We start from the raw sequence: 26,903 nt of genomic DNA, 5'->3' as shown, positions 1-26,903 counted from the left end.
TGTATTATAACTGTGTGTAACTTTGCAGGATTTGGGTGTTTTCATTCCACCTCCGACTGATGGAATGAGGAATGAATTCTTCATGGAAAACTCCTTCCTGCCATCAAGGATCAAGTATGATAGGGAAACTCTTGGCGGACTGGCTGATATGTTTGGGCAGATGCCTGGTATGTCACAACTTTTATCCCCTGAAAAATAAGAGTAAAGGTTTAAATTTTTGCTTTGTGTGAATAAGGCCACTGGAGTGTCAACTGTGCTAACTGCTGTGAGCTGAGGAAGACAGCTAAATAAATAAATAAATAAATAATCTGTAGTCCAAACACACCTTCTACACTACCTCATCAATTAGTGTTAATGCTTTTTAGAACAGTTTTTTATGTTTATTGTCTTGTTTTTTTTGACAGGAAGTGGCATTGGTACAGGCCCAGGAGTCATTCAGGACCACTATTCTCCTACCATGGGACGTCATCGCACAAACCCGCTCTACAATGGCCACATTGGAAATGGCAACATTTCACACCAGCCTCAGTATGAAACGGGAAGCAAACCGTACATGAAACCTAACCAGGTACGTAAAGTACATCAACAATGTAACTTAAGTATTTTGTGACAGTGAATCTAAGGAGTCATCATTCCTAAATATAAATCTGTTTAATCTCGTTTTAAAGGGGCAGGGCTCTCCCGTCTTCAACCACAAACAGAATCACTCAGTGCAGATGCAGTCCAAGGATATGGCTCCACGATTCAGCAAGAAGGGGAAGGTCAATGTGGATGAGGTACAACCTTGTTCATTGATAAATGACTGATAAAACTGATTGATTTTTGTATATTTGTAGTTGTTAAGTGTATCTGAATGGATCCTGTTGATTCAGGTGGATGTTTTATACACTGCGTGTTGAGTACTATTGTAACAGTTTGGTATAGTTCTGAGCTTGCTGTCTTTCCCCGTATAGATCAGTCTGAGGCCGGCACAGTCCTTCATCTTGAGTAAAAAACAAATGCCAAAGCTGCAGCCACAGATGACTATGATTCCTCCAAGTGCCCATGGTTCCCCACTCGGACAGGTAACGGTTGTACATTTGAAACAAATACGTGAAACAGATATGGTTACAGCAGGTTTCTGGGAACATTTATTAATTTGACTTTCCTTTTTTAGTCTCCACAGCTTGGCCTGAAAACCAATCCTCCTCCAATTCAGGAAAAACCTGCAAAGTCCACTAAGAAAGCTCCTCCTACAAAGGAAGAGTTGCACAAAATGACAGTACGTTTCTCTCTGTGCCATCTTCATGCACAATATATTTTATGTCTACCGCACCATATCTGACTGTCCTTTTTGTCGTAGGAGACATTGGTGGCAGATTACCTGAACAGCAAGAACATCAATGAGGCAGTGAATGCTGTGAGAGAGATGAAAGCCCCGAAGCACTTTCTGCCTGAGATGCTGAACAAGATGGTGGTCTGTTCGCTTGATCGTTCAGATGAGGATAAGGAACATACAAGCACCCTGGTCCATGCACTGTGCACTGAGGGCGTAGCCACTGGTGAAAATCTGCTGCAGGTCAGTGCTCTAATACTAGTTCTTACAACTTATCACAAAATATGATACTCGCGTCTGGTTTTGCTGTCTGAATACCAAGCTGTTACTTGTTTCTAATTGTTCCGTTTCTATGTGACAGGCCTTTTTCGCTGTTCTGGACCAGTGTCCCAAGATCGAGGAAGAAGTACCACTGGTGAAGTCCTACCTGGCACAGTTTGCAGCACGCGCGATCATCGCTGACCTGTTCAGCATCACAGATATGGCCCATCAGCTGGAGAACGGCGCACATTTCCCGCTGTTCTTGCTCTGCCTGCAGCAGATGGTCAAACTGAAGGACCGCGAGTGGCTGGCTGACCTGTTCCAGCAGAGCACGGTCAACATGCAGAAGATGCTGCCTGGTACGTCCAAACCCTTTCTGACCATCTGTTCGTACATAATGTCATTCGTTAAGCTCAGTTCAGTTGTCAGTGATACACTGCGAAAGAAATAAATGTGAATCTCATGGAGTTTTCATTTATAAGTGTGTTTTACTACTACTGATGGGCATTTGTAATACTTCTGTAGAAATTGACCAGAACAAGGACAGGATGCTGGAGATTCTGGAGGGCAAAGGTCTCAGCTTTTTGTTCCCACTGATGAAACTGGAGAAGGAGCTGCTGAAACAGATCAAAGTAGATCCCTCTCCTCAGTCCATCTACAAGTGGATCAAAGACAACATCTCCCCTAAACTCCACACTGACAAGGGCTTTGTCAACATCCTTATGACCAGGTATATCGGTGGACAGAAAAGATTTCCGCTGAAAACAAAACATTTTATCAACCATTTGTTGGTCAATCTGAACCCTCAAAAACATATTTTACTCCTCAAGTTAACAGTGTCTTGTCTGTCTTGTCATGTCTGCCAGTTTCTTGCAGTACATTGCCTATGAGATCAACCCTGACGATGATGAAGAGCAGCTCTCAGCGCCCAGTAAGGAGCAGCTGGATGAAGAGAAACAGCTGCTGCTGTCTTTCAAACCAGTGATGCAGAAGTTCCTCCACGATCACATCGACCTGCAAGTCGCTGCGCTGTATGCCCTGCAAGTTCACTGCAATACCAAGGGTTACCCCAAAGGTAGATATACACACTCATCGTCCAAAATAGCAGCTCAGGCCCAAGTCAGAGACGCTATTAAACTTAAGTACAGAGGCTTAATCATTACTCTCCTTTTTCAGGTATGTTGCTGCGCTACTTTGTGAACTTTTATGACATGGAAATAATCGAAGAAGAAGCCTTCCTTTCATGGAAAGAAGATGTCACCCAAGAATATCCAGGGAAAGGAAAGGCATTATTTCAGGTAACTTTATCTACATTGTTAAATATTTTTTTTGGTTGTACAGTTTTTGAAAGGAAAGATGTTAGCCCCTAGCTTGTATAAATGTTTTAATATCTAAAAATATAATCCTTAATTTATTTATTTATTCTTTTTACAGTAGATATTCTAAGTTTTTAATCGGTCTCAGGCCCAAAACGGCTGCCGTTGTTTGGGCACCGGTTGGACTTAGCGGATTTATATCTTGATCTAATGACGATATTGTGTTAATGGTGCAGGTGAACCAGTGGCTGACCTGGCTGGAAACTGCAGAAGAAGAGGAATCAGAGGACGAAGATTACTGAGGAACAGGCCAAAGCCATGTGTTATCAGGATGCAATGAATTTTTTTTTAGTTGTCTCCATATGTCCTTTCTAGTCTCATCCCTCCTTCCTCTCTTTTGTTTTATGAATATTTTCCAACCACTGTTACAATTCCACTATGAAATGTTTTGCAAGATCAAGCCAGCATCACCATCATTATATTCATATTATATTTATGCTTTCCTTTCTAATTTTTTATCTAATTTGATGTCCAACAGCAGATGTTTTCTACATTTCTCGGGCTGTTTTCTCTAACAGTAGGCAGTATTTTGCAGGAAACTGTACCAGCACCAAAACCTGACCCATTTTTATCACCTTTTACATCTGGTAGGAGTCACCAAGTGCTGCCGTAACTATTTACTTAAAAACTGTTTACAAAGGAGAAAAGGCTCTGACTTATTGCAAAGAGACTATTCTCATTGTTTTATCTGCATTTGTTAATCAGATTTAAGATGCACTTTGCTCAACATCATGAGTCGTTGCAATAGTAAGATACACTTGCCTTGATTTGTTGAAACAATCCTAAGTTGCAGTTGTTGGCTGCCGTAATTATAATGGTTTTCTTGTGCTTGAAACTAAGCAGACCGTTTTGTCTGAAAATTCGTAACAATTTGGATTTGACTAACAATAATGGACTGTTTGGTTTGTACAGTGTGATTTCAGTTACCCACATTTGGTTTAATGAATCAAGAGCTTTTTTATGTACAAAACTATTGTGCTGTAAGGAATCAATATGTGTGGCCTTTTAATTTATCAATTCATATGGATATACCTCTAATGTATCTCGGACTATACTTGAATGTCTCGGTTTTAACATTGAGACAGCCAAAGCTTAGTTTCCTGTGCAACAGTCGTTTACCACCTTGTGTGGAAGTTTTATGTTGGTTTGCCATATTTGTCAAGTTTTTAAATGGTCTTTTTTATCTTCATGAAATTACAAAGAATGTACTGTATGTGTACACTTTCTCCTTCTTTGGGGTGTCACTGTAATATTGAGTGCAAGAAGTTCAGTGTACAACTACAGATCAACCTTTAATAAAGTTTAACAGTTCATTTCATTGTCCTTTAGATTTTTTTTTCACCTGAAATGTTTGCTTGCTTGTTTATCCTTGCTTAGTTTTTGGTAAAATTGTATGGAATGGCTTGCCCTTATTTTTTGTGCTCCATTTTAAAAAATGTACAATTTACTGCATTTGTCAGTGAAATCAGACGTTGTCTCCGGGTGAGTCACATACACTTTATGGTCTGACAGATGGACTGACTTTCTACATCACATTTCTTAAGATTAGATCAAAAAAGCACAATTTTGAACATGTGATGGTCCTAATTTTTCAGTTAGGTAGTATTGACAGAAAAGTTTTTTGGAAGGTGCAAATAGGTGCACTGTCAGGCAAAACTGATAACTCCAACTAACACTGGGCACTAACTGTAAAGTTATAAAGTTATGTGTCTGGAGGAAAACTAGTTAACTAGTTGCATGTTCTGATATCTTTTGAATTAAATTTGTATTGTTATGTGAAGGGATTAAACAACAAATTTTCTTAGAGCCAAGTGCAACAACTTTCAGTTAGTTACAGAATAAAATGCATATATATTATATCAACTTAAGGGTCACATTATTGTCATTTTAAGACAAATCAAGTATACAAAGTTAAGAAGACATGATGAATTTAAACAAAAAGAAGTATTGCACCATGGGAAAGACCCTGTCTTTTTTTTTAAATAATAAAAAAGGTGGTGCAACATGACCAGAGGAAACAGGAAATGGGCTGTGGCATTTGTCTCTGCATTAAAGGAAGAAAACCTACAACTACCAGAATGCACCGCTGTGAAACAAGCCCTTTTGGGAAAATGGCGGCCGGCCTGAAACCAACCATTTCCCATCACAGTCCAGAGGTAAGTTAAACTTGTTTTCTGTAACATTTTAGGCAAGAAATATGTAACGTCGTACCAGAATCTTTGTTTATATTTGAGCAGCGCTGTTTAGTTTTACCATTTGATATCAGTTTTTTGGGCTTGTCTTTTCTTTCTATGCTGGAAACAGTATGGCGCTTTCCATTCACAAACTTTCTCCAAACTTAGAAATAAGCGGTTCAGTATCAGTTTAATTTGAAGTACACTACCTAGTTTTATTTGTAGGTCTGAGTTTGACAGATAGAGAGCGGCAGGTCCGTCTCTTGGTCCACTTCTGTGCTGTTTTGCCCTTCTTCCACTGTCATGTGGTGGCTTGGCTTGATTTGGTTTGGTGTGTTAGTCCAGTGCAGCAGGGATTTGCTTTTCCATTAAAACAGGGCTACCCTCTTGAAAGTGTGTCTAAAACTGATGAAGTCTTGTCTAGAGTAAATGATGGTTAAAGACAGTGGGCTTATCCACAGCTAAAGGTCCCCATTATTTTGCTGCAAGTTTATTTCCAACACAACACGGCAGGTAAAGGCGTTTACCTGAGCTGTTTGCGGAAGTGCAGTGAGATCCTGTTTTCTGCAGCTCTTTATCTCAGGTTGGCTGTTTCTGCTTTTACTCTTTATACTGTACTTGTGCCATCAGTAGAGTTGTTTTTATTGAAGAAAGCCGCTAACAAGGTTCTGTCATTTCAGTGAATAGAAGATACTAAAGTGCTGACAGCCGAACAGTCTTTTCTTTAATTTCATTTTTGTCCCAAGTGTTTTTATTTTAATTTGTATATATATATACAGATTCATACAGTGGGAATTCACAATACCTATGTTCACATAGCAGTTGAATACATTTGACATACAAGGCAAACAAGACAAGACAGAAACAAATGGACGAGACGGACTGCACAAGACTAGAGGCAAAGAAATTAGGCTGTTAGGACAAGCTGCACATTGTGATTTCTTGTAGCTTGTTATACCTAAGAGAAAAAAAAGTGCTGATGTGAGACATATATAAGGGGGATATTTATAGAAACAAAGGGATCAGTGTTACAGGTACTGCAAAAAGGGGGACCAGGTGTTCTGAATGTGACGTTATTTTTCAAAGATGCTGTTAATTTTTCCAGATTCGAGTGGTCTGTTAGTAAATTAAGCCAGTGGAATATGGATAATGTAGTTCTGTCTTTCCAATTTAATAATATGACCCTTTTAGCAATGGTAAATGATATTAATATGAATGATGTGAGGTGTTTGAGAGTGTGTAATGAAGAAAAGGGCACAGGGGATGCTGAGGCTGAGGATGTCAGATAGCTGGCTCATGTCCCTCAAGCAAAAGTTTTGAATTTGTGGGCAGAGCCAGAGTGCATTAGTTATGGTGGGACAATGTGAGCATGTGTTGCTTTGCCTGAAGCCCGTACGGTAGAGTTTGTGAGTGTTGATGTGGGTTCTGTGGAGGACTTTATACTGTATCAGTTGAGTTTTTGAATTGCAGGACATAGAGAATGTATTATTTTATGCGTTTTGCCAGTTGAAATCTGTTGGGAGGTTGCTGATGTCTACGGCCTATTTATCTGTGAGGATTGATATTGTACTGTCTTTGAATGTTAATTTATATATTTGGGAAGGTGTCTTTTCAGGTTTTAGTAATGGTGGCTTTAGGTAGAGGAGAGGGCTATGGTTGCTTAAAAGTTGTGGTGTTGATATTTTTCCTGATGACTTCTTTTAGCTGGATATACTGGAAATAACATTGATCTGGTATGTTATATTTTTTTTTCTGAATTTGGTCAAAGGTCATGGGCTAAAAGAATAGCTGTCCCAGGCTGGTTACTTCTAGCAGTTCTGAGTTCTGATGGATTTATCTATAAATGGGAGGGTATAGCTAAACTGTTTTCTATATATAACCAGGGTGGATTGGAACCGCTTGTCCAGTGACAAACATACAGTAATTGATGTGAGAGAAAATAGTAAAAGAAATTTGGGGCCCCAAGTCCTCGGTATTGTTTAGGTTTTCGGATGGTGGATAGTTTGATTCGTGGTTTTTGTTTTTTTCCAATAGAAGTCAGTGACTGTACTGTACTGTTAACTCTTTAACAATTATAAGACTTTTTAAGAGTTAATTTTCTATGTTTTAATACCAATTAAGAGATTTTTTAGATTTATCAAAGGCCTATTAAGACTTTTTAAGCATCTTTGGGAACCCTGATATAATCCATTACGACCCAAAACAGAAACAATCTACATGGTACACAATTCTTTGCTTTCAATTTTTTTATTTGACATTTTGTTGAAGCATCTTTCCATTTTTGGGTCAGTGTCTTGTCTGACCATCTGAGATAGAAAATAGATGAAGTTCACTTCAAACCATTTGACCTGTCTTAAACAAAACATCTTTAACAAAACACGGCATCTGTGAAAAGACATTTCTAGTAAGACATGAGGATTACCAACAAAAAAACTACACTTTTCTAGGCTAATTCCATGATATCATTTGGACAGAAATCCCTGCTTTTAATAGAAAATAAAAATGCAGATGTGGGGAGTTTTCTCAGTGTTACACGGGACAAGTCTGTGAAAAAGATTTAATCACTGTCGTCATCATTGTTGGAGGCTTCGTGTTCAGAGCCGTTGTCAGAGCGGTGTGGGGAGCCCTCATTGTCTGATCCCGCCTCGGATCCCCTGTCTGATCCTCGGTCAGATGCTGCGACGGGAGAGCCAGGCCGGGACTCATCGTCAGAGCCTGACTGACTCCTCTTGCTCTCGTTTTCTGACTGCTCCGAGTCGGACTGCCGCTGCACCCTCCTCTTCTTTACTGGACGGTCGCTGCCGGAGTCGTCATCGTCGGAGCCCACAGAGCGCCGTGGGCTGCCCGCCTCACTGCCATAGCGCCGGGGGCTGCCCGCCTCACTACCAGAGCGGTTCCTTCCTCCATCGGACTCACTGTCAGATGCAATGCGCTTCCTGTGGTCGCCATCGTCATCAGATCCTGAACCGCTGTCTCTTTGTTGCCTGCATACGAGCAAAATTTTGTACCGATGCAGTTTTTTCAGTGTAAATTCACATTCATTCATTCATTTACGCTCTTACCTGTCTTCAGCTATTTTCAGGCCATCCTCATCAGAAGAAGACTCAGAGGAGGAGATGATAGCCTTAGACTTGATCTTCCCTTTGAGAGACGGCGGCAGACGCTCGGGCTGCGGCTAAAAATGATTTTTTTTTTTAAAAAGATGTCAAATGTTTAAAAATTTGGCATGAAACATGATTCAAAACAACTTATCAATCACAATAAAAGAACTGAACAAAGAAAACTCAAAGGACCTTTTCAATCTTCTTGCGGTCTTTTGGTTTACGCTGCTTCTTGGGCCGTGATGATCCTTCCTCGTTATCACTGTCATCATCTCTAACGGGTCTGTAATGCAACACAACATTTGCTCTGAGTATCTTGTCTGCCTCGTTCAGCAGTCTGAATAAACGTCAGTGTAGCAGACTCACTTCCTCCTCTTCTTGCGTGGCTTCTTCTCTCCGTCCTCAGTCTCCTCCTGATCGCTGCCACTGCCGGCCCTTCTCTTCTTCTTCTTCTTCAGTGGCAGGTCCTCGTCAGAGTCATCGTTGACAAACTCATCCATGTCGGCTCCTTTCTTACGCTTAGAGGTGAAAAAACATAACTGTGTTATTCATGCTGCATTCAGCACAAGTTACTCTGCTGAGGAGTTTGCTATCAGTGATAAAACTCACACGTCCTCCACTGCTTTTCTTCTTTTCCTTGGCCATTTCTTTTGCTCCCTCTGCGAAGGTGAGCAGGTTCTTGGTCTTCTCCACATACAGCGCTCTTTGCTCCAGAAGCTTCTTCTGTTCCTCCACCTCTTTGTTCCGCTTTTCCTCCTAACAAGGTTTAAGCGTGACGAGCAAACCAATTAACAGTAAGAGCTTTATGTATTTCAAAATGCAGTTCATAAAAATAAGCTATTATTGGTATTATTCATGGTTCGTCATTAAAAATTTCGCAATTTTTGCACCACAAGTACCTGTTCTTTCATCATCTGCTGACGCAGCATGTCCCTCTCCTGTTCTTGTTTGGCCCTAAGCTCCTTCTCCTCCTCATCCTGCTTTCTTGCTCTCGCCACGTGGTACTGAGCCTGACTCAGCAGGTCATTGCACTGCCTGCAATCCCACAACACACCCACCAAAGTACAAGATTTTTTTTAAAAATTGAGAAAAACATTTAACGTCTGCAAAGCTTAAGTAGAATTTTCCTAAAAACCAAAACAAAAAAATAGAGATGACAACAATAAACTGATGATTGTTTCATTGGTCATAAAGAATTTAATTGAACAAGCGAAATTTCATCGATTGATAGGCACAAATTAGAAGCCAATATAAGTGGAATAATTCGTATCATATTTAATTTTTCTTTAACTGCAAATATTATAACAACAGGACATAAGAAATTACAGTTTTCAGAAATTACTTTAACTGTTCTTTAAAAGCAAACAAAAACCTTTTTCATGTAACTCAACTGTGAAGATAATAAATCCTGACTGACCTGGCCTCGGAAGCGGCAAGAGCGAGGTCGAACCTCATCTTGTCTCCGGACTTGCTGAGGTAGCTGAAATACCTGTGTGATGAGGAGGAGGAAATAAAATTGCAGATTATGCACTTGGCTGGCAGAGGATCAGACCGGGAGGGGAAGGTTTAAATTGAGCTGAATACCTGTGAGCCAGTTCAAGCTCTTTGACAGCGCTGAGCACGGCCTTCAGGTTGCTCTTTTCATCTTTCAGCACAAGAGTGGCGAGTCTCTGCAGCACCAGCGCCACATTGAACATCAGCACTGTGTCGCTGGGCGCCACGTGCCGAGCCTTGTTGGAAAAACGTCAGAAAGACGAAGTTATACCCCCATCATATTATAGCACAGAATATAAGCCTTTACATTTTCGTCTTCTTGTTACCTTCAGCAGCATCTGCTTGCACTCCTGAAGTTTCCCGCATTTGAAGAGCGCCCTCGCGAGGTACAGCAGCACCTCTGTGTTCTGATATTTGTAAAATTTCTTCAGGCAGTTTTCGTACTGTAAAGCAGAATAAAATAATCAACTGTACAGACAAAAACATGAAAACAATCATTTTATAGGTAATCACAAGTGAGGCCCTTACCATCTGCACAGCGCTGATGTACTGCTTCTGTTCCACATAGATGTGAGCCAGATTTAGCCACACGTCGCTGATGTCTGCTGTGGCCTCCCTCACCTGCGCAAACACGTCACGAGCCTCTCTGAAGTAGCCCTTGTGGGCCAGGACGGCACCTGGACACAAGGCCTTCAAGTTAAACACCTCACACGTACAGGAGAAAGAATAAAAATGCTTAAAGTATAACTCAACAAACCGATTCCATTGGCAGCGTAGAGGTTTTTGGCGTCATTTCGTAGGACTTGTTTGTATATCGCCAGGGCTCGATCCTGGTGTCTCTTTTCCTGTCAGGACAAAAAACACACAGTGAATTTGGTGATCTGTTATTTTTCTCCACACACACGAAACAAATTTCCCACAGCGTTTATCATCATACGTCAACAGAAATAGGCTACGTTCACGTTAAAGAGCTTAATGCTCAGTTCTGATTATTTTCCCAGATCTGATCTTTCTGGACTGTTTACATCCATGTTTGTAGTGACACATTTCCCAAATCAGTGTAAACAGATCTTTGCTCCGAACACATGACATGCAACCAGTACTGTCACACAAATGTGATTAAATGACAATAACTATCACATTTGCAAAACAAGCATTTTGGGAAAAATGAATGCGGCAGTGCAGGCCTCATCTTTTGAATGATCACCATTGTAGGAAGGTCCTCTGACTGTATTCCACAAAATAATCAGCCATGTGCTTCTGTTTGGGAGAGTGTGTCGCTTATCTCTGAAAAAATGGCCCATCAGAGCAATGGCCGTTTGTTTTCAGGATATCGGACTATTATACAAATGGGATTTATTTAGGTCCGCTGGGGCTGTTAGCAGCTATTGATGTGAGATCAGCTGACAGACATTTGTGGGTGATGTGCGGGGAGTCAGGAGTGGTAAACCGCCCGCAGCGGCATGATTTGATAGCCTTCTGTAGTTTTGACAGACTGCTCTGAGGCTGTAAAGCGAGTGATCTGCAGCTGTGCAGTGACCATGGATCTATGAGAACACCAGTGATGGAAAAAAAGAAAATGTCACCTCGATGGTAACAGAATTAAATATTTATGGGAGCATAGTCGATTGTGCAGACTTTGTTTTTTCTTCACTATGTTTTTGTCTTGATGTGCATGCTTTTGGGAACTTTTGTATGTGAACACCGCTATATGACTGTTCTCACAGCGGTCGCATGGCCAGTGGTTGGATGTTTATCAGACATATGACAGTGGACCAGATCTGACTGGTTTCTGTGACCATAAAAAATCTGATCTTTGTCACATTAGAGCGAAAGGGAGAAAAAAAAGGATTTGGGCCACATTTGCTTGTAATGTGTGAGTGTCTGCACCAACATCAGAGATTACTACATTGTATAAATCATACCAGTAATATTAAAACATAAACTTAGAAGACTTCAGAGAAACAAGCATTAGTGCTATATCACACAATAAGAGAAATGATTACTGGAAAAAAAAGTGTCACCTTTTCCCGGTCTCTGGTGGGCTGATGCAGGGTCTGCAGCCACACGTTACCCAGAGCCAGCATGGAGTAGGTGTCGTTCTGTGTGGACGGCTGCTTCAGAATACGCTCAAACTTCTTTTGACCCGGTCCCCACTCCTGTTTGGCCAAGTGAAGGTTCCCAATCAGGGACCAGGCATCCGGATGATCCTGCATAAGACAGTAAACATCAGATAATGTTAGACAGAGTGTGAAATGTACTTTTATGGAATTCTGATGTTATAATATTATCATGACAACAGGTGACAAAGTACCTGATTAATCTGCAGGGCCTCTTTGAACCAATCAGAAGCTTCATAGAAATTTCCTTTGTCACGAGCCATCGCTCCAAGACGCAAATAACCTGTGGACGCAAAATTCAAACAGTCCTTCACAAATGTTTTTTCTTCTTGCGCTCACTTTATATTGTCTAATGTTTCGTGCTTACAGTCCACGTAGTTTGGATGCTCTCTTAGGATGTTTTTGTAGAGTTTCTCAGCTTCATGGAATTCACACATTGCCTCGTACAGACGGGCCAGATTGTAGGACGTGGTGACAGAAATGGCGTTGTAGTAATGCTCATCATGCTCCCCTTCAGCTTTGGCTCGATCAAGAGATGCAAGAAAGTATTTCTGCAGGGAGAGAAGACATAATGCTAGAAATACCACTGGGATTTATACTAAATATACATTGTTCTGCACACCTCATGACTATTTATAAAAAAATACTTTAAATACCACAATAACAGAAAAATGTTAAAGAATATCTACTAAATTCCCAGTGAAATGTAGCTATTTTTTGGGTATTATTATTCTGATAGCTACCTTGGCCTCTCCAAGGTTGCCCAGTCTGAAGTGAAGCGCCCCCAGGTTGTTGAGAATCTCAGGAGGAACGTCTGCCTGCACCTTCTCCTGCAGGATGCGGGTGGCTGTGCCGTATGCGGACAGCGCTCCTTGAATGTCAGTCTGCTCCAGGATCTGAGCCAGCTCGATCCAAGCCTCAACGTCATCTGGGTACTGCTCCGTTACCTTCTTCAAGTGACCCTAGGGAGCCAAGAAAGACACGTGTCAGGCGTCTTAATAAGCCACATAATTTCCACTGTAATAAAATGATCTGTACAGGATACGTACTTTGGCGATGTCTCTCTTTTCCTGATCGTCTGATGTTGCATAGAGGGACCCCAGAATCTTCATCGTTTCATAGTTATTGGGATAGGCCTTTAAAACCTTTTCGAAGCACTGCGCCGCATTATCCTTGTCTCTTCGATACACATACATCTGCCCCAGGCCGAAGAAGGGCAACACAAAGGTGGACGAGGCAAACTGGGTGGCCTGGTAATAGTACTGAAACGCTTGGTCATAGTCCTCCTGAGAGAGAGAGAGAGAATAGAGACATCAGAGACATGACGTCAACGAACAGGAAGCTGCCTCAGGATCAGTTAGGATCTTACCTGCACGTGAAATGAGCGCGCTAACTGGTAGCAGCTCTCAGCCTGCATGGCCTCGACCTCTGTGTTATGGAAAGCGTGGAGGGCCAGATGCTGCACTTTACTGTAATCCTGATAAAAAAAAAAAAAAAACAGAAAACACGTTTGAATAACAACACACTGCTTTAGATCTGTGTCAGTATTTCATTGACAAGCGACACGAGTGATTACCTTTTTGAAGAAGAAGTGGTTGGCAAGGTGGTTGAGCACCATGGGGTTGCTGGGGTCGATGGTGTAGGCCCGCGACAGGAGCTGCACTCCGTTTTTGATGGAATCTGCCTCCTTGTTGTTGAGCTCTAAAACCGCCAGGCCAACAAGAGCTCCCACACACTTTGAGTTGAGCTCCAGCGCTCGACCAAACGCCAAACGAGCTTTCTCCAATTTGTTGAGCTTGACAAAACAGTGGCCCATCCCGAGCCGCACCTCAGCTAGAGAAACAAGAACGGGACAGCAGATAGGTGAATAATTTGTTACACATCTGCGTGTGTGAGAAATGCGTCGATTAGAGTAGCAGTGAAGGCTGATATATCAGTAAATTTTTACTTAATATCACAGATATTTGTGTGTCAACGTCAAAGTGAAAAGGAATTAAAGTACATGAATGTTTTCTGGCTGCAATTTTATAAATATTTTCCAAGAGCAGAAACATTTTATTAATATGCTATATAATATGTGGTGAATATGTAGTAATGAAAATACAGCTGTATCCTTCCTATATATTTTTTTCTAATTTCGAGTCAAGTGTTTGGGTTTTTAGTTATTTAGAATAATTTGCTGTAATTTAGAGCAAAGCTCACTGCTAATTTTCACTAAATCTTTCCAATTTTATCATTGAGGGTAATGGTTCAAATGTTAAATATCATTCCTCATTACATACTGCATTTTACCCACAATTCTTTGCAACAAATGTCTCAGTTCTTTGTCCAGGATGTTTATTTTACTTGTTAAAACAACTGTTGGCAGATATATCCTAACCACATTTCTTTGTACTCGGATTTTGATGTCTTCTATCATCTAAAGACTGGCAGTAGCAAACAGTAGGGCTGATTATTCTCACAATTAATGTCATTGTCAATTGATCTCTCTTGATAATTGCTTAATTCTTTGATCTGAAATATGTCAGAAAATGGTGACAAATGTCAGTAAGTATTTTCCAAAGCTCAAGAGGCCATTCTCAAATGTCTTGTTTTGTCTACAAACTAAAATATTGTATTTACTTTCATAGTGGAATAAGGAAACCAGAAAATATGCACACTTAAGAAGCTCAAATAACAATTTTATTTATCTTAAAATATTACTACAAGTGATTAATTTATTATGAGATTAGTTGGCTATTATTTAAATAGTTGACAATTAACTGATTAATTGTTTCAGCTCTAGTGAACAGTAATAATGTCGTAGAAATCGGGATGATGAGGATACAGGTAACGTGTTTACCTGGGCAGCCGGGGTTTGTTCGTAGAGCCTTTTTGTAGTACGCCAGTGCTCCTCTGTAATCCTTTTTATTGAAGGAGATGCAGGCCTTACCTGTTGAACAACAATAGTGTGATTACTTTAGTGAATCTATCAAAGTGGTCAAGATTAATGTCTAATTTTTTAATATTCATCTTGCCAAGCAGAGCCGGGATGTTGTTGGTGGACTGATTGAGCACGAAGTGGAACTGAGCGTCGGCCTGGTCCATCTTGTCTCCTTCCAGCAGGCAGAAACAGGCTCGTCCCAACAAATGGTTCTGAGTGAGTCAAGAGCATATTATATTTACTTAGACCTGCTAAATAAGTGAAGCCATAGCAGGTTTCTCTCATCACTGATTTTTTCTCACCTGATCGTACATGATGATCTTGTCTGCCATCGTGTAGAGCAGCGTGGCCTGCGTGATAAGCTCTTTCTTGGCATCTTTGTTTTTCTCTTTACGAGCTTGCTGGACATAGTAAGCTGCCAATGTGTCCAGACAGGTCATCTGGTCTTTCTCATGGTCTCTGTAGTCGAGGTTTCCATCGATACGCGCTGCCTCTAAAAGCTTGACAAAATCCTCTGTTTTGCCTTGCTTGTAGTACTCCAACTGAAAAAGACAGAGTGCACAAATTTAAAAATGAAGTGATAAATTTAAGTTTGATATCTGGATTGTGTTCAGTTTTTTTGTGAAGCTAGCATTCTGTTTCTCATTCATATTACGATAATAAATGTAACCACTGACTGTGAAAGCTCCGCTGACTCACCGCCAAAGCGATCCATATGTGCAGCTGTGTGTGCTCCTGCTTCAGGATACTGATGACCTCGTCTCCTTCAGGCAGCTGGTCAAAGTCAAGCTCGATAACCTGCAAGATACGATTTATTTAAGTCATTGAGCATCAACATGTGACAAAACTCATACTCCATGTGTCATTTAAGAGCATTATGAAGGCAATGTAACTATCCATACTGTGAAACAATATACATTTGACAACTGACAGAATTTTTAAATACCACTGACACAAAGTTACAAGGTAATTTCAGGGCTGCACATTGAAATGTAAGTTGTAGCCCCTTTCATGCTACACACAAAATGCAAATATTTATATTAGAAAAGAATAATATGAAAATTAAACAACATATACAGTTAAGTATATAAAAATTCTTATCTACATACTTGTGGTGGCTATCCCTGTGATATGTCTGTGTAAATTAGCCATTATGGGAGATTTGAAAAATCTGTGCTTTATGGAATTATGACTTCTACACCAAAAAGGTAAAGTAACTTGTTTTGTACTGCATTTAAATCTCTGGTTTTGCCAAAACTGACATTCCCATATTTTATTTATTAAAATACAGGAATATTTATTAAAAACAGTTTTCCACTGATTTAATAGAAAATATACTATACACACAGTTGTCAGTGAAATACTCGTCTTAAAATATACAGTGTAATGCATCAGCCCTGCTGCATTAAATCTAACCATAATGACAGGTAGAAAGTTCGGTGTTTGTTTTAAAAGGTTTTAACGAGTTTTAGATTTTAACCTTATAGTAATTTTGGAGGCTGTAGTCCTGTTAAACTGCATCATGTTTTACTTTAAGGTATTTTGTAGTATGTTGTAAAGGCCTATATAGTAAGTAGCCTCAGGATAATAAACATCTGTGTAATAACAATATAACTAAACATCCCCACAAACTACAGCCTGTCAGCTGCGTGCATCGATAAAATAATACAATATGAAATCATATTTATAGTGATAATATTTTCTACTGCTATTATGAATTAAGATCTAGATGTTTCAAAACTTTTGATGCCATTGTAACTTGAAATAAATATATAAAAATACTATAAAATTAAGATTGTGAATAATGCTGTTGCTGTTTTACATAACATCTTATAGCTGTATGATGAGATTTGGAAACATTTGTAACGTTACAATTTTATGTTATTAACCAGATAACGACAGAAAACAAAACAACAACTGACCAAACGTTACTAACCTCAGCGGACAGTAATACTGTTTGTTAAAGTAAGTCTTTCTGTATTTGCCGCTCCAAACATTACTGATGTTTACGTTTCGGATCGACCTGTAAACATCTCGATGTCTCACGCTGACATTACTTTACATTAAACACGAACATTAGCTAATGCTAGCTACAGTTAGCACACACGGCTAGCAGCACAGCGAGGTTCACTTTATCAAACAAACACAATAAATCAAGTTCACATATTAGGCGAGTTTTACCTCGTCAGTGTCCCGTAGCGGGATCTCAATAGAGCCCCGAGACATCTTGACTGCGGAAAAATCCACCTTGACTTGGATTTATAATAAAAAGTACAAAATCTTCAGCCCGTTGTCTGTTGGTAGCTACTTCTTACTGGACGGTGCAACGGAAATAGTGTCCGGGCAGATTGTTTGGAATCTTAAACAAAAGTTCCTCTTGGAGGTGAACGCACGGTGCTTTCCCGTCGAAGCACTGTTAAAATAGTTTTCTGTGGACATTTGAAAAATATAAAGAAATTATGGAACCATAAAATAAAACATTACCAAAATAGACAAGAAAAATATAGCAAATTTCTGTTCAGTATATAGGTATTTTTATTTATGTTATTAAATACACACACTTCTATCCCCTGCCTTAAAGCTCCTCCCCAGAGGGACCTCAAGTTGGTTATTAGAGTGTAGTTTTGCTGTAGAGGCCTTAAAGGATCTATCCAAAATTAAAACAGCCATTCGGGCATGGATAACGTATCCATTACTTTCCATCTACCTGTTTGGATATACATATATATATATATATATATATATATATATATATATATATATATATATATATATATATATATATATATATATATATATATATATATATATACTATAAAAACATAAAAATACTATATGCCTAAAACACAGTGTAAATTTGTGTGTATATATATATATATATATATATATACACACACACTATATATACTATAAAAACATAAAAATACTATATGCCTAAAACACAGTGTAAATTTGTTTTTTGTTTTGAGTATACGGTGAGGTCGAGTGGGAGAATGAGAAATTTGCCATGTCCAAATGTCAGTTGTAGCTGAGAGTAAATTAAGGTAAGATACTGCAATCCTCCTTGTTCAAACTTTAATATTCTGTCTCTGACTGTGAAAGCAGGACAAACATTGAGACTGGAAAAGACAGAAGGGTTAATAATACAAAATAATACTAAATGCTTTTATTTGCCTTTGTTGTATTTCAATGAGTATACAGTAGATGGGGTGCGGGAGCTGACTCCACAGCACCGAGATGACGCTTTGCAAAGCCAAGCTCACCTTCTGTCTCTCTCTGCTGTGATTAAAAAATAAAGAAATAGTAATAAAACACAAAATATATCCATTAAAAAGATATATTTAGCATCTCTTGGAATACTTTTAATTGGTCTTCTATGGATTTGGTATCAACTTGACCACAAATGAAACTCATCATGTTGCTGAAATGTAGACAATTTTGGAAAAAACACAAACAAACAAACAAACAAACAAACAAACATCAGTTTCCATAGCAATAACAGTATTTTTTAATGGAGGATTACTTCCTTTGCCACACACTGACTGGCAAAGGAAATGCATGTTTAAAATGTGGCAGAAATGCTTGACAGATTGTGTATTTGATATGTTAAACTGGTGAATTTAAATTGAAATCCATTAACTGCATCATTGTCACAGACCTCAGCAGGGCAGCATTTGGCAGGAGAGGGACATGGTGAGGTGGGGGAGGATGGGGTGGGAAGGGGGAACGGGGGGATGTCAGCTGGTTTTGATGTGAAGCAGGAAAAAAACAAGCATATGGGCATCTTGAAGACTTCTTGTTGAACATCACAGTGAGTCAGAGGAAGACCAGAAAAATAATAATGAAAATGAAGATTTAACTTTTTTTTGCTTTTCAGAGGAACTGTCTCGGACTGAGAGGTGAGTATTTATACTTATGACCTGTTTTTCTTTGTAGAATAACATTTGATGGCCATGTAATTCTAAGACAAAAAAAAATAATTACCGTACAATCTCATTATACACACTATTTAATGGATCAGTGTCATTCCTGTTCATTTAATACACGCGCAATTGATCTTTTAGAAGTGGAGATTTGCTCTAGCTATTTTGTGCTCTTCCTTAAAAACTTGTTATTTTAACCCAGCAGTACCATCATTTTTACCTAAAAGAGCTAAACTTTTTTTTCCTTTACTGTAGAATAATATAACCTTTGTCCTTTAGAGATGTATTTTATGTCAATTAAAATATCAGACCATGTAGGAACATGACAGCAGGGATTTGGGAGAAACAAGCACAATGTCTGACGGCAGTGATGGTAAGTGTTACAGTTTGTTTGTTTCTTTATAAAATTGTCAAACAGATATTTAGAGTATCTTTCTTTACATTTACTTCCTGTGCAACACACACACTAAGTTTTGCTCTTCTCTGCACCCTCAGTGTGGGAGTCAGCCGGCAGTGGGACAAGGGATGTGCTCGAGGACAAAAAAGACACAGGTGGATTCTCTGAACATGAACTCCTTGACATCATGTATGATGCATGCAGCACCTCCAACACAGGTACACAGGTCTATGTTGAATTCAAAACAGACTGAAATAATCATATGATCTGTGAATAACCATCCCTGTGTCTCTCTCATCTTCAGGAGAAGTGTTGGCCTCCACAATCATGCAGTACCTGCAGACCATGACGGCTCAGAGTCCGGAGCAAGATAGACTGGCATCCCTGCAACGGTTGCTCAACCCCGACGGTCAGGACCCTCACGTGAGCAGAGAGACTTTCCACTCCACCATGAGGGAGTGGATCGCAGAGTGCAGCCAGGACAGGTGAGACAAAACTACACCGGGTACAGATTACAACCAGTCTAAATGTTATGAAGTGTATTTGGCTTAATTATAGAAGCACTAAAGTGTCATATTCAAGTATGACCATTTATGTCGTATATATCTATAATTACATATGTTCCTGAGTGTTGCAGTGCTTTGCCTTATTTTTATTTCCTTCCGAATTATTTTTTTGTTATTGTGTCATGCAACAGTTTTTCCTAGCCAGCATGGGCTTACAAGATACAATTAAATCAAAACAAGCCAGGATCAGAGTCCAGTGTGCATATTATGGGACAGCATTAAAAAGAAAGGAAATAGAGAAAAGCAACAAAAGTGTTGTACATAATCACATTATCATTGAGTAAGACCGAGTTCATGACTCACCCACAGAGACACTTATCATGTAGCACTGATCGAAAAATCTGAATGAGTACAAATTAATTAAACTTTCTTGCCTTACCCCCCAAACGTTTGTAATATTATTGCCACACTTGAAGATATCACAATTAAACAACCATTCTAGCTTTTGGTCATCCGAGCACCAGAAAATGTCAGGGTTTAGAGAAGCCATTTCATGGAATATTAACTATTTCAAGGCATCGTAGTTTGTGCAGTATAATAGAAAATGGGACTCACTTTCCACTTCACCCAAATCACCCAAATCACACAACTCACACATTCTGTTTTCTTCCTGAATACTGTTAAATTGCCCAATCTCAATTACCAAAGGAACGAGAAGGTACATATGGTTCAGGGCCAAACTGCTGTTTTATATGCACATATGTCCTTAATTTAGGCATCGGCAAAATGTTTTCAAACCATTTCTCTTCAGATTCCAGTAACAGCCTTTTAAAAAAATAAAAAATAAAAAATAGAGTTAGCACTGCAACATTGATTATTCCTGTAAATACACACTATATCCACCTTCTCGAAGATATGTTTAATTTATACACCAAAAACCAAAGGAAATAAATTGTATGTGAAAACCTACTTGGTAATAAATCTGATTCTGATTCTGAAGACAACCCCTGTAGAGTTAATTAAATTCAATAAAACCATTATATATGACGTTTATTTTCATTTTACAAACACAGTGGCATATTTCCAGTTGAATTATACTGTTTTCAGCAAGTGTAATGATTAAATATTTTATTAATCAGTAGGGTTGAGCCGAATACTTGGATGAAAATAGTATCTAGTATGGTTAACGTTATTTTTATGTGAGTATCATCTGAGCAAAATGAGCATATCCATACTCGTGATGAAGGAAAATTCTCATTTCGGTAGCTGTGTTCAATCTCTTACTCTTGGGATCAAAATGATCTGAAGCTTAACCCTGAGGCTGTCCTTTAAAACGTTTTCTATAATAAATAATAAACATAGCAACTCCTGATCAACTCTTTTCAATTTCAGACTTTAAATTACAACTTCTGGTTAGGGCCCTCCCATTTTTTGATTTAAGCCCTTCACACTTTTGGTTTTAACCACGTCCACTCCCAGCAGAGATACAGATAATGGTGTACTCGCTCATCCCTATTAATCAGCGTTTTTTATGAGCTGTGGAAACTAACCCACCAACTCCTCGTGTGTTTCAGTTCTGAGGTGGACGACAGTCACATATCTTGGCCTGGCTCATCTAAAGTGCCAGTAAACGGTAAGCTGTGGCTGCTTTTTACTGAAAATCTGAGAAAATCTCAATCACATTAGTCAGAGATTCCCTTAACCTTCTCAACTTTTAGGGCTGGATTTCTCAGCATCTCAAAGCAAAGTTGCGTCCCCAGAGAGCCACCAGTGTCCCTGGTCAGTCGTTTCACTCCTTTAATCCTTGCATGGGTTTACCTCCACTATTCAGTGTGTTGTAATACTCAGCCACTTACTGTTTGTTTTGGTTCAGTGATGGAAAAGACCTGTCGGGCACAGTGGCTGAACTGAAGCTCGCTCACCGCAAGCTGAGTGAGCAGAACAGCAGCCTGATGAGGACGGTGGCTCAGTGTGAGGACGTAAACCTGCAGCTCACTCTGGAGGTCACTGAGCTGCGTGCAAAGCTTGCAAGGTGAAGGATTAACTACTTTCTTCCTCATTTAATGTTCAGTCACAGTATATGTAATTACACTCTACCTCTTATTTCCTGTATCACTTCAAAGTGCACATCCAATATAAACTGTAATCTGTACCAAAATAATCTACTTGTAATGATTAATAAGGTGCACAGGAAGAACAAAGTTCAACATCATACATCACAAGCAACCAATTCAGCGCAGCCTGACCCTGAGCACATTTGTGTCACCTCACACACACCGTTTCGCTGCTTGTAGCTAAAAGACGTTATCAGAGTTAAAAGCTTGAATTCAAAAAGTTAAAGGCCACGTTGATGCGGACTTCCGGGAGGCCCGCCTACCAAAATGGCAGCATAGAAAAGAGCTCCCGCATCGGCAGACATATAATCCCCGCATTTTAAGTTATGAACTCGGTCATAGTGATTTAAATCAAGAGAAGAATGAGCGGGGACAAAAACAAGAAGGGGAAAGGCACGGTACGAAGCAACATGGAGCAGGACACACGAAAGGAAGGCAAAGCAGGTGGATGGAGCTCAGGTAAAGATGGCGGCGACAGACCGGAGGAAGGAGCTCCCCCCGCTGCTCTCAGCTCTCTTCGTAAAGTCGTGAGTGAGGTGGTTGACCTAAAATCGGATTTGAAGAAAAAATGGTCCCAAATCCGACTCAGCTTTCGAGAGGACATGAAGGCACAATTGGACGAGTTGACAACCGAAATCAACCAGCAGCTGAAGGCCGCCACCGCTCAAGGTAACCAAACGCATGGGTGAAATTAAGAGAAGCATGGCAGGGAGGGAGAAATGGGACATCGGAGTTAAAGATACCCTCATCCAGCTGCTAAACAACCAAAACCTACTCCAGGCTAAAATTAGGGATCTGTTCCCGACCTAATAATATCAGAATCTACGGCATCCCTGAAAACAGAGGGCTCCTCAGTGCTGCATTTTGTGGAACATCTGATTCAATCAGAGCTGGGCGAGACTGTGGGCCTGAGTCGGGATACAGGTCTCGGGATTGAAAGAGCACACAGAGCGCTGACCCCTGGTCCACCTGCGGGAGCCCCCTCCCGGTCAACAGTGGTCCGATTTTTGCAGTTCACCGTTAAAGAGAGAGTTCTTCACGCTGCCTGGAAGAAAAATATTCATCTGCAAGAAAGGCGAGTGTTTTTTTTGACCATGAGTACGCTGAGAATGTCCAGCAGAAAAGGAGGGATACACTCCTATGAAGCAGGCACTGAAGGAGAAGAAGATCCGTTTCCAAACTCCTCTGACCAGGATGCGCGTGCACCTGGATTCGGGCACGGTCGAGGAAGCGGCAGCGGATCTAAGGAAAAGAGGTTTCACCGCGGGTCCAATACCAGTGAGCAGATGGGACGCGCCGAGTCTTTCAGGAGAACAGACGAGAGAGGCTCAAAGATGGAGAGGATGCAGAGGATGTCGCAACGGATGAGTAGCACATTTTACTCCCTGCTCTAATGAGAAGTTCTGTTATTTGTTCCTCCTCTTAAGTTAGATTAAAAATCGTGGCTCTTCAGTAAGCCAGTTTTTTACTTTAGTTACAACCCACGGTCCAGACCAGAGCCCGACTCTGGTCGTGTCTCCCCTTGAAACCCGGTTAAAGTAAAAGGCCGATGCAGACAATGTTATCAAGTAGTCACCTACAGAGGTTTAATGGAAACCTCAGAACTGGAAGCCCTGTTTTGTACCATGCTAGTTTGGACTGTAAGTTCAATCAATGTTCATATTCGTTCAGTGCGTTTTAGGTCTGGGTTAAAGATGTCATACATACAGGTGTACATTTTCAGTGAGTCTTATGAGTATGCAATACTACAACATACAATCATTGAATGTTAATGGTATAAACAATCCCATTAAAAGGAGTAAACTGATTGCTAAGCTAAAACGGGAGAAAATAAATATTGCCTTTTGGCAGGAGACACATTTATCTAATATGGAAGACGAGAAACTGAAGAAAATGGACTTTAGAAATTCTTTTTTTTCCTCAGATAGGACAGGGAAGAAAAGAGGGGTCGCAATATTGATATCAAATTCTATTAGCTTCGAATTCATTTCAGAACAAAAAGACAAAGAGGGTAGATTTGTCTTTAGTAAAAAGCAAGCTCGGAAATAGTGAAGTCACCCTGTGCAATATATATGCCACCCCCGGCAGCGATATCACCTTTTTCAGGAAGATATTTAGTCTGATCGCTACAGAAACATATGGAACATTAATATGTGCTGGGGACTTCAATATACTTTTGAATCCCAGATTGGATACAACTAACAGAACAAGGAAAAAATGCCTCAAGGAAAAACGAATAAACAATATATTGAAGGATCTGGGTTTGATTGATGTATGGCGGCACCTAAACCAATCCGCTAGTGAATTTACTTTTTATTCTGCAAGACATAATGTTCATTCAAGACTGGATTACATTCTTATGTTTAGTAGAGATTGCCATAAAATGAAGGATTGTAAAATTGGACGGAGGGATATTTCTGATCACTCTGGATTATACCTGAAATTAGCATTAGATGGAACCCCCCAAAATACCCTGTGGAGATTAAATCTGGCCTCACTTCCTTTTCTAAAATCATAACAAATGGAAACCTTAAGCATTTTGAGGACTTGTGCCAGACGTATGAGTTAGGCAAAAATGATTTTTACCGGTATCTACAGATCCGCCACTTTTTAAAAAAAGAAATCAAGATCTCTGATACCCTTGAACCCTCCAAAATAACACAAATTTTTATTGATTCTTACAACTACAAAAATACTAGCCGCATCATAGGTAAACTATACAGGGGCCTCTCCTCAATGAATACAAGTTCAACAAATTACATAAAACAGCGCTTGGAAAAGGAAACCAACATAGAAATATCAGAGGAATCATAGCTACAAGCTTAGGAAACCCAGTCGACTTCGACAAACTCTGTTCTGGAGATTTTTGCTGGAAAAACTTAGTACGGTTCTTTCTCACCCCTCATCAGAAATCCAAATTCAGTGAGTCTCAGCAATCATGCTGGAGGGAGTGTGGTTCAACGTCGGCCGATCATGCACATATTTTTTGGACTTGCCCACAGGTCAAACTTTTTTGGGAAGGTGTGGACAATTTAATCTTAAAGATTTTAAATCTGAAAACTGATTTTTCTTTCACCTTTTTATACCTTGGAATTATTCCAAAAGGGCTCAGTAAGAGGGACACTTACCTTCTGAAGGTTTTTATGGCTGCAAGCAAAAAAACAATTACCAAAAGCTGGCTAAAGAGGAACGCACCCTCTATTTCCCTTTTCATCAACATAGTTAACTCCATCCGCTTAATGGAGAAAATGACTTTTTCCCTTAGACTACAAAAGGAGAAGGGAGATAAATACTGGCAAAAATGGGATTGCTACAATCAGCCAATGTAGGAGATCCTTTTATTACCTGTCTTCTGTCTTCTCTGCCTGTTGTACTGTAATACCCAGACCTTACATGTTTGTATGTTCATATGAATAATAAAAATAAAGTATAAAAAAAAAAAAAAGGCACGTTGATGCAAATGAAGACTGACTGTAAAAAAATGTGGGGTTTGAAGCATGAGACCAGTGTGCTTAATTTTCAATCAAACAGTGGCCATTTCTTTTAGAGAGTTGTAAAACATCACCAAGCAGGCATATTCTCAACAATTTTGAGCTCAGAGATGTGAACCGAAAAACTGTTTGCCCCTGTTGTTATCATGCGTCTGATAACCAGTGGACAGCTCTGTGTCTGTCTGTTCACACCTGGCATTAGAACGGGTATCCACAGAGATCAGATCTCACTTTACCGCTCTGTATGCAAAGAAAATCTTGATTTTTTTTTTCTGTTTGCAATTTAGACTACGTGTGTTGTTTTTAAACAGCAGGTTTGTCGTGTTATATGCAAACTTACAGCATTTACTATTTGACATTAGTAAAAATCTTAATAAATGTAATTGTCATGCTGCGCACATGGTGTTGACAACCCCTTCCTTGCCCCCAGACTTTGAACTGATTGTTCGCCTCGTGAATAGTGGCTTCAGAGATGGCCCTTTAACTCTACGTACCAAAAAAAGTTTTCATATCCTGTGGGGCGTCAGATAAGCAAAGATGTCCTGTCTGCATTTACACCTGTGCTAAGAGCTGTCCTCTTGTGATCCAGTCACCAAAGACACTTGTTAATAGCAGGTATAAACAGGGTCTTAGATCCGTGTCTCTGCCTGGTTATTAGATCATTGGTGCCCAGACTTTTTAGGACATAGATGTTACATGGACCTTTAAAGACATATACTTTAGTAGCCGCTTTATAGATTATTTGTCATATTTTATATTATTCGGTTTAACTCATCCCCCAGTCAGTGGTAACATTCATTCATGGAGTGCCGCCATGTCTGGACATCTATTTGCATCTTTCAGACAAAAAGTGTCTCCCACACTATTAGTACAGTGTAGAAAACTGAACTGCAGCACCTCAGGTAACGTGGTTCAACCCTCACTCTTCAATTATTTAATATCTGTGTGAAAAAAAATCTCTCCTCTTACTTTTTGGCTGAGGTGTGCCAGAGTAGAGGTGTGGTTGAGTCGAGGTGTATAAAACAAAAAGCCCTGATGGGTTTGTTTGTGTGTTTGTTTGTTTTTTTGGTGTGTGTAGTGCTCAGCGGTCAGCAGTGAGAGCCAGATCACTTACGGAAGAACTGGAGGAAACCCGTCGAGCATTTAAAGAGGCCCAAGAGAGAGCCAGCCGTGCACAGACCACCTGCACCAAAGTGGTACGTCACACACTCGACGACCTCTAAGATCGGTTAATTTTTATGACAACATGTAAAATCTTTTATTATCTTTAGAGCAATGAAGTTGAATGCCTGAGGGTTCACATCAGGAGGCTTGAAGATAAGGTGATGTAAATCTTAAATGTAAGTCCAAATGTGGGCGTCTTCCTCAGGAGACTAAAGGTGATATGTTTTTTCTTTTTGTCCACACAGAATGAAAAACTCACCTTTGAAAGGACATGTTCTGAAGATAGCATCAACAAACTGAGAAAAGTAAACGCTGAGTTGAGGGTAGGAACAAATCAGTAAAACACTCTCATGTTTATCTGTGTTATGAGTTTGAACTGTGATTTAAACATCTAAACGTTCACAGGCCGAACTCGAGGAAACCCTGGTTATGTTGACACTGAGAGACAGGGAAATCACTAAGGTAGGTCCATCTGTGTATTGTCATTGGAAAAAAAGTCGATCTATCTTTTTAAATTTTGTCTCTTAACTTTACTGTCACATGT

General features: G+C 39.8%; 3 protein-coding genes across 3 annotated transcripts in view; 2 read left to right on the top strand and 1 right to left on the bottom strand.

Moving 5' to 3' along the window:
• The window catches only part of eif4g2a (eukaryotic translation initiation factor 4, gamma 2a), a 46,711-nt gene extending 42,446 nt beyond the window's left edge, over positions 1-4,265 (top strand). Inside the window, exons 13-23 of the mRNA XM_042487706.1 lie at positions 29-167; positions 405-568; positions 669-776; positions 954-1,064; positions 1,157-1,261; positions 1,343-1,558; positions 1,677-1,935; positions 2,102-2,306; positions 2,443-2,651; positions 2,753-2,874; positions 3,129-4,265. Of these exons, the coding sequence (XP_042343640.1) occupies positions 29-167; positions 405-568; positions 669-776; positions 954-1,064; positions 1,157-1,261; positions 1,343-1,558; positions 1,677-1,935; positions 2,102-2,306; positions 2,443-2,651; positions 2,753-2,874; positions 3,129-3,194 (1,704 nt within the window). The 3' untranslated portion in view covers positions 3,195-4,265. The remainder of the gene's footprint in view (positions 1-28; positions 168-404; positions 569-668; positions 777-953; positions 1,065-1,156; positions 1,262-1,342; positions 1,559-1,676; positions 1,936-2,101; positions 2,307-2,442; positions 2,652-2,752; positions 2,875-3,128) is intronic.
• Positions 4,266-7,357: 3,092 nt separating this feature from the next.
• Positions 7,358-17,083, bottom strand: ctr9 (CTR9 homolog, Paf1/RNA polymerase II complex component). Its single transcript, XM_042486658.1, has 23 exons — positions 16,946-17,083; positions 15,464-15,562; positions 15,067-15,306; positions 14,859-14,976; positions 14,684-14,773; positions 13,418-13,674; positions 13,211-13,318; positions 12,891-13,127; positions 12,585-12,803; positions 12,209-12,392; positions 12,036-12,124; positions 11,746-11,931; positions 10,479-10,566; positions 10,250-10,398; positions 10,048-10,164; positions 9,812-9,957; positions 9,645-9,716; positions 9,127-9,262; positions 8,837-8,983; positions 8,594-8,745; positions 8,420-8,510; positions 8,189-8,301; positions 7,358-8,110 (listed from the first exon to the last, which is right to left on the bottom strand). The coding sequence occupies exons 1-23, from the start codon at positions 16,988-16,990 to the stop codon at positions 7,684-7,686; spliced, it is 3,510 nt and encodes a 1,169-aa protein (XP_042342592.1). The 5' UTR covers positions 16,991-17,083; the 3' UTR covers positions 7,358-7,683.
• A 1,536-nt stretch (positions 17,084-18,619) lies between these two features.
• LOC121944030 (inositol 1,4,5-triphosphate receptor associated 2-like) lies at positions 18,620-26,887 on the top strand. Its single transcript, XM_042487693.1, has 10 exons — positions 18,620-19,060; positions 19,183-19,302; positions 19,389-19,569; positions 21,165-21,223; positions 21,309-21,369; positions 21,464-21,622; positions 26,274-26,391; positions 26,467-26,517; positions 26,605-26,682; positions 26,765-26,887. Exons 1-10 carry the CDS (start codon positions 19,042-19,044, stop codon positions 26,885-26,887), a joined length of 969 nt encoding a protein of 322 aa, XP_042343627.1. The 5' UTR covers positions 18,620-19,041.
• The last annotated feature ends 16 nt before the right edge of the window (positions 26,888-26,903 follow it).

Source organism: Plectropomus leopardus, chromosome 1 (genome assembly GCF_008729295.1).
Source record: "Plectropomus leopardus isolate mb chromosome 1, YSFRI_Pleo_2.0, whole genome shotgun sequence".
Classification (NCBI taxonomy): Eukaryota; Metazoa; Chordata; class Actinopteri; order Perciformes; family Serranidae; genus Plectropomus; species Plectropomus leopardus.
The sequence above is the reverse complement of the archived record's forward strand: the minus strand, read 5'-3'. Positions and strand labels throughout refer to the sequence as shown.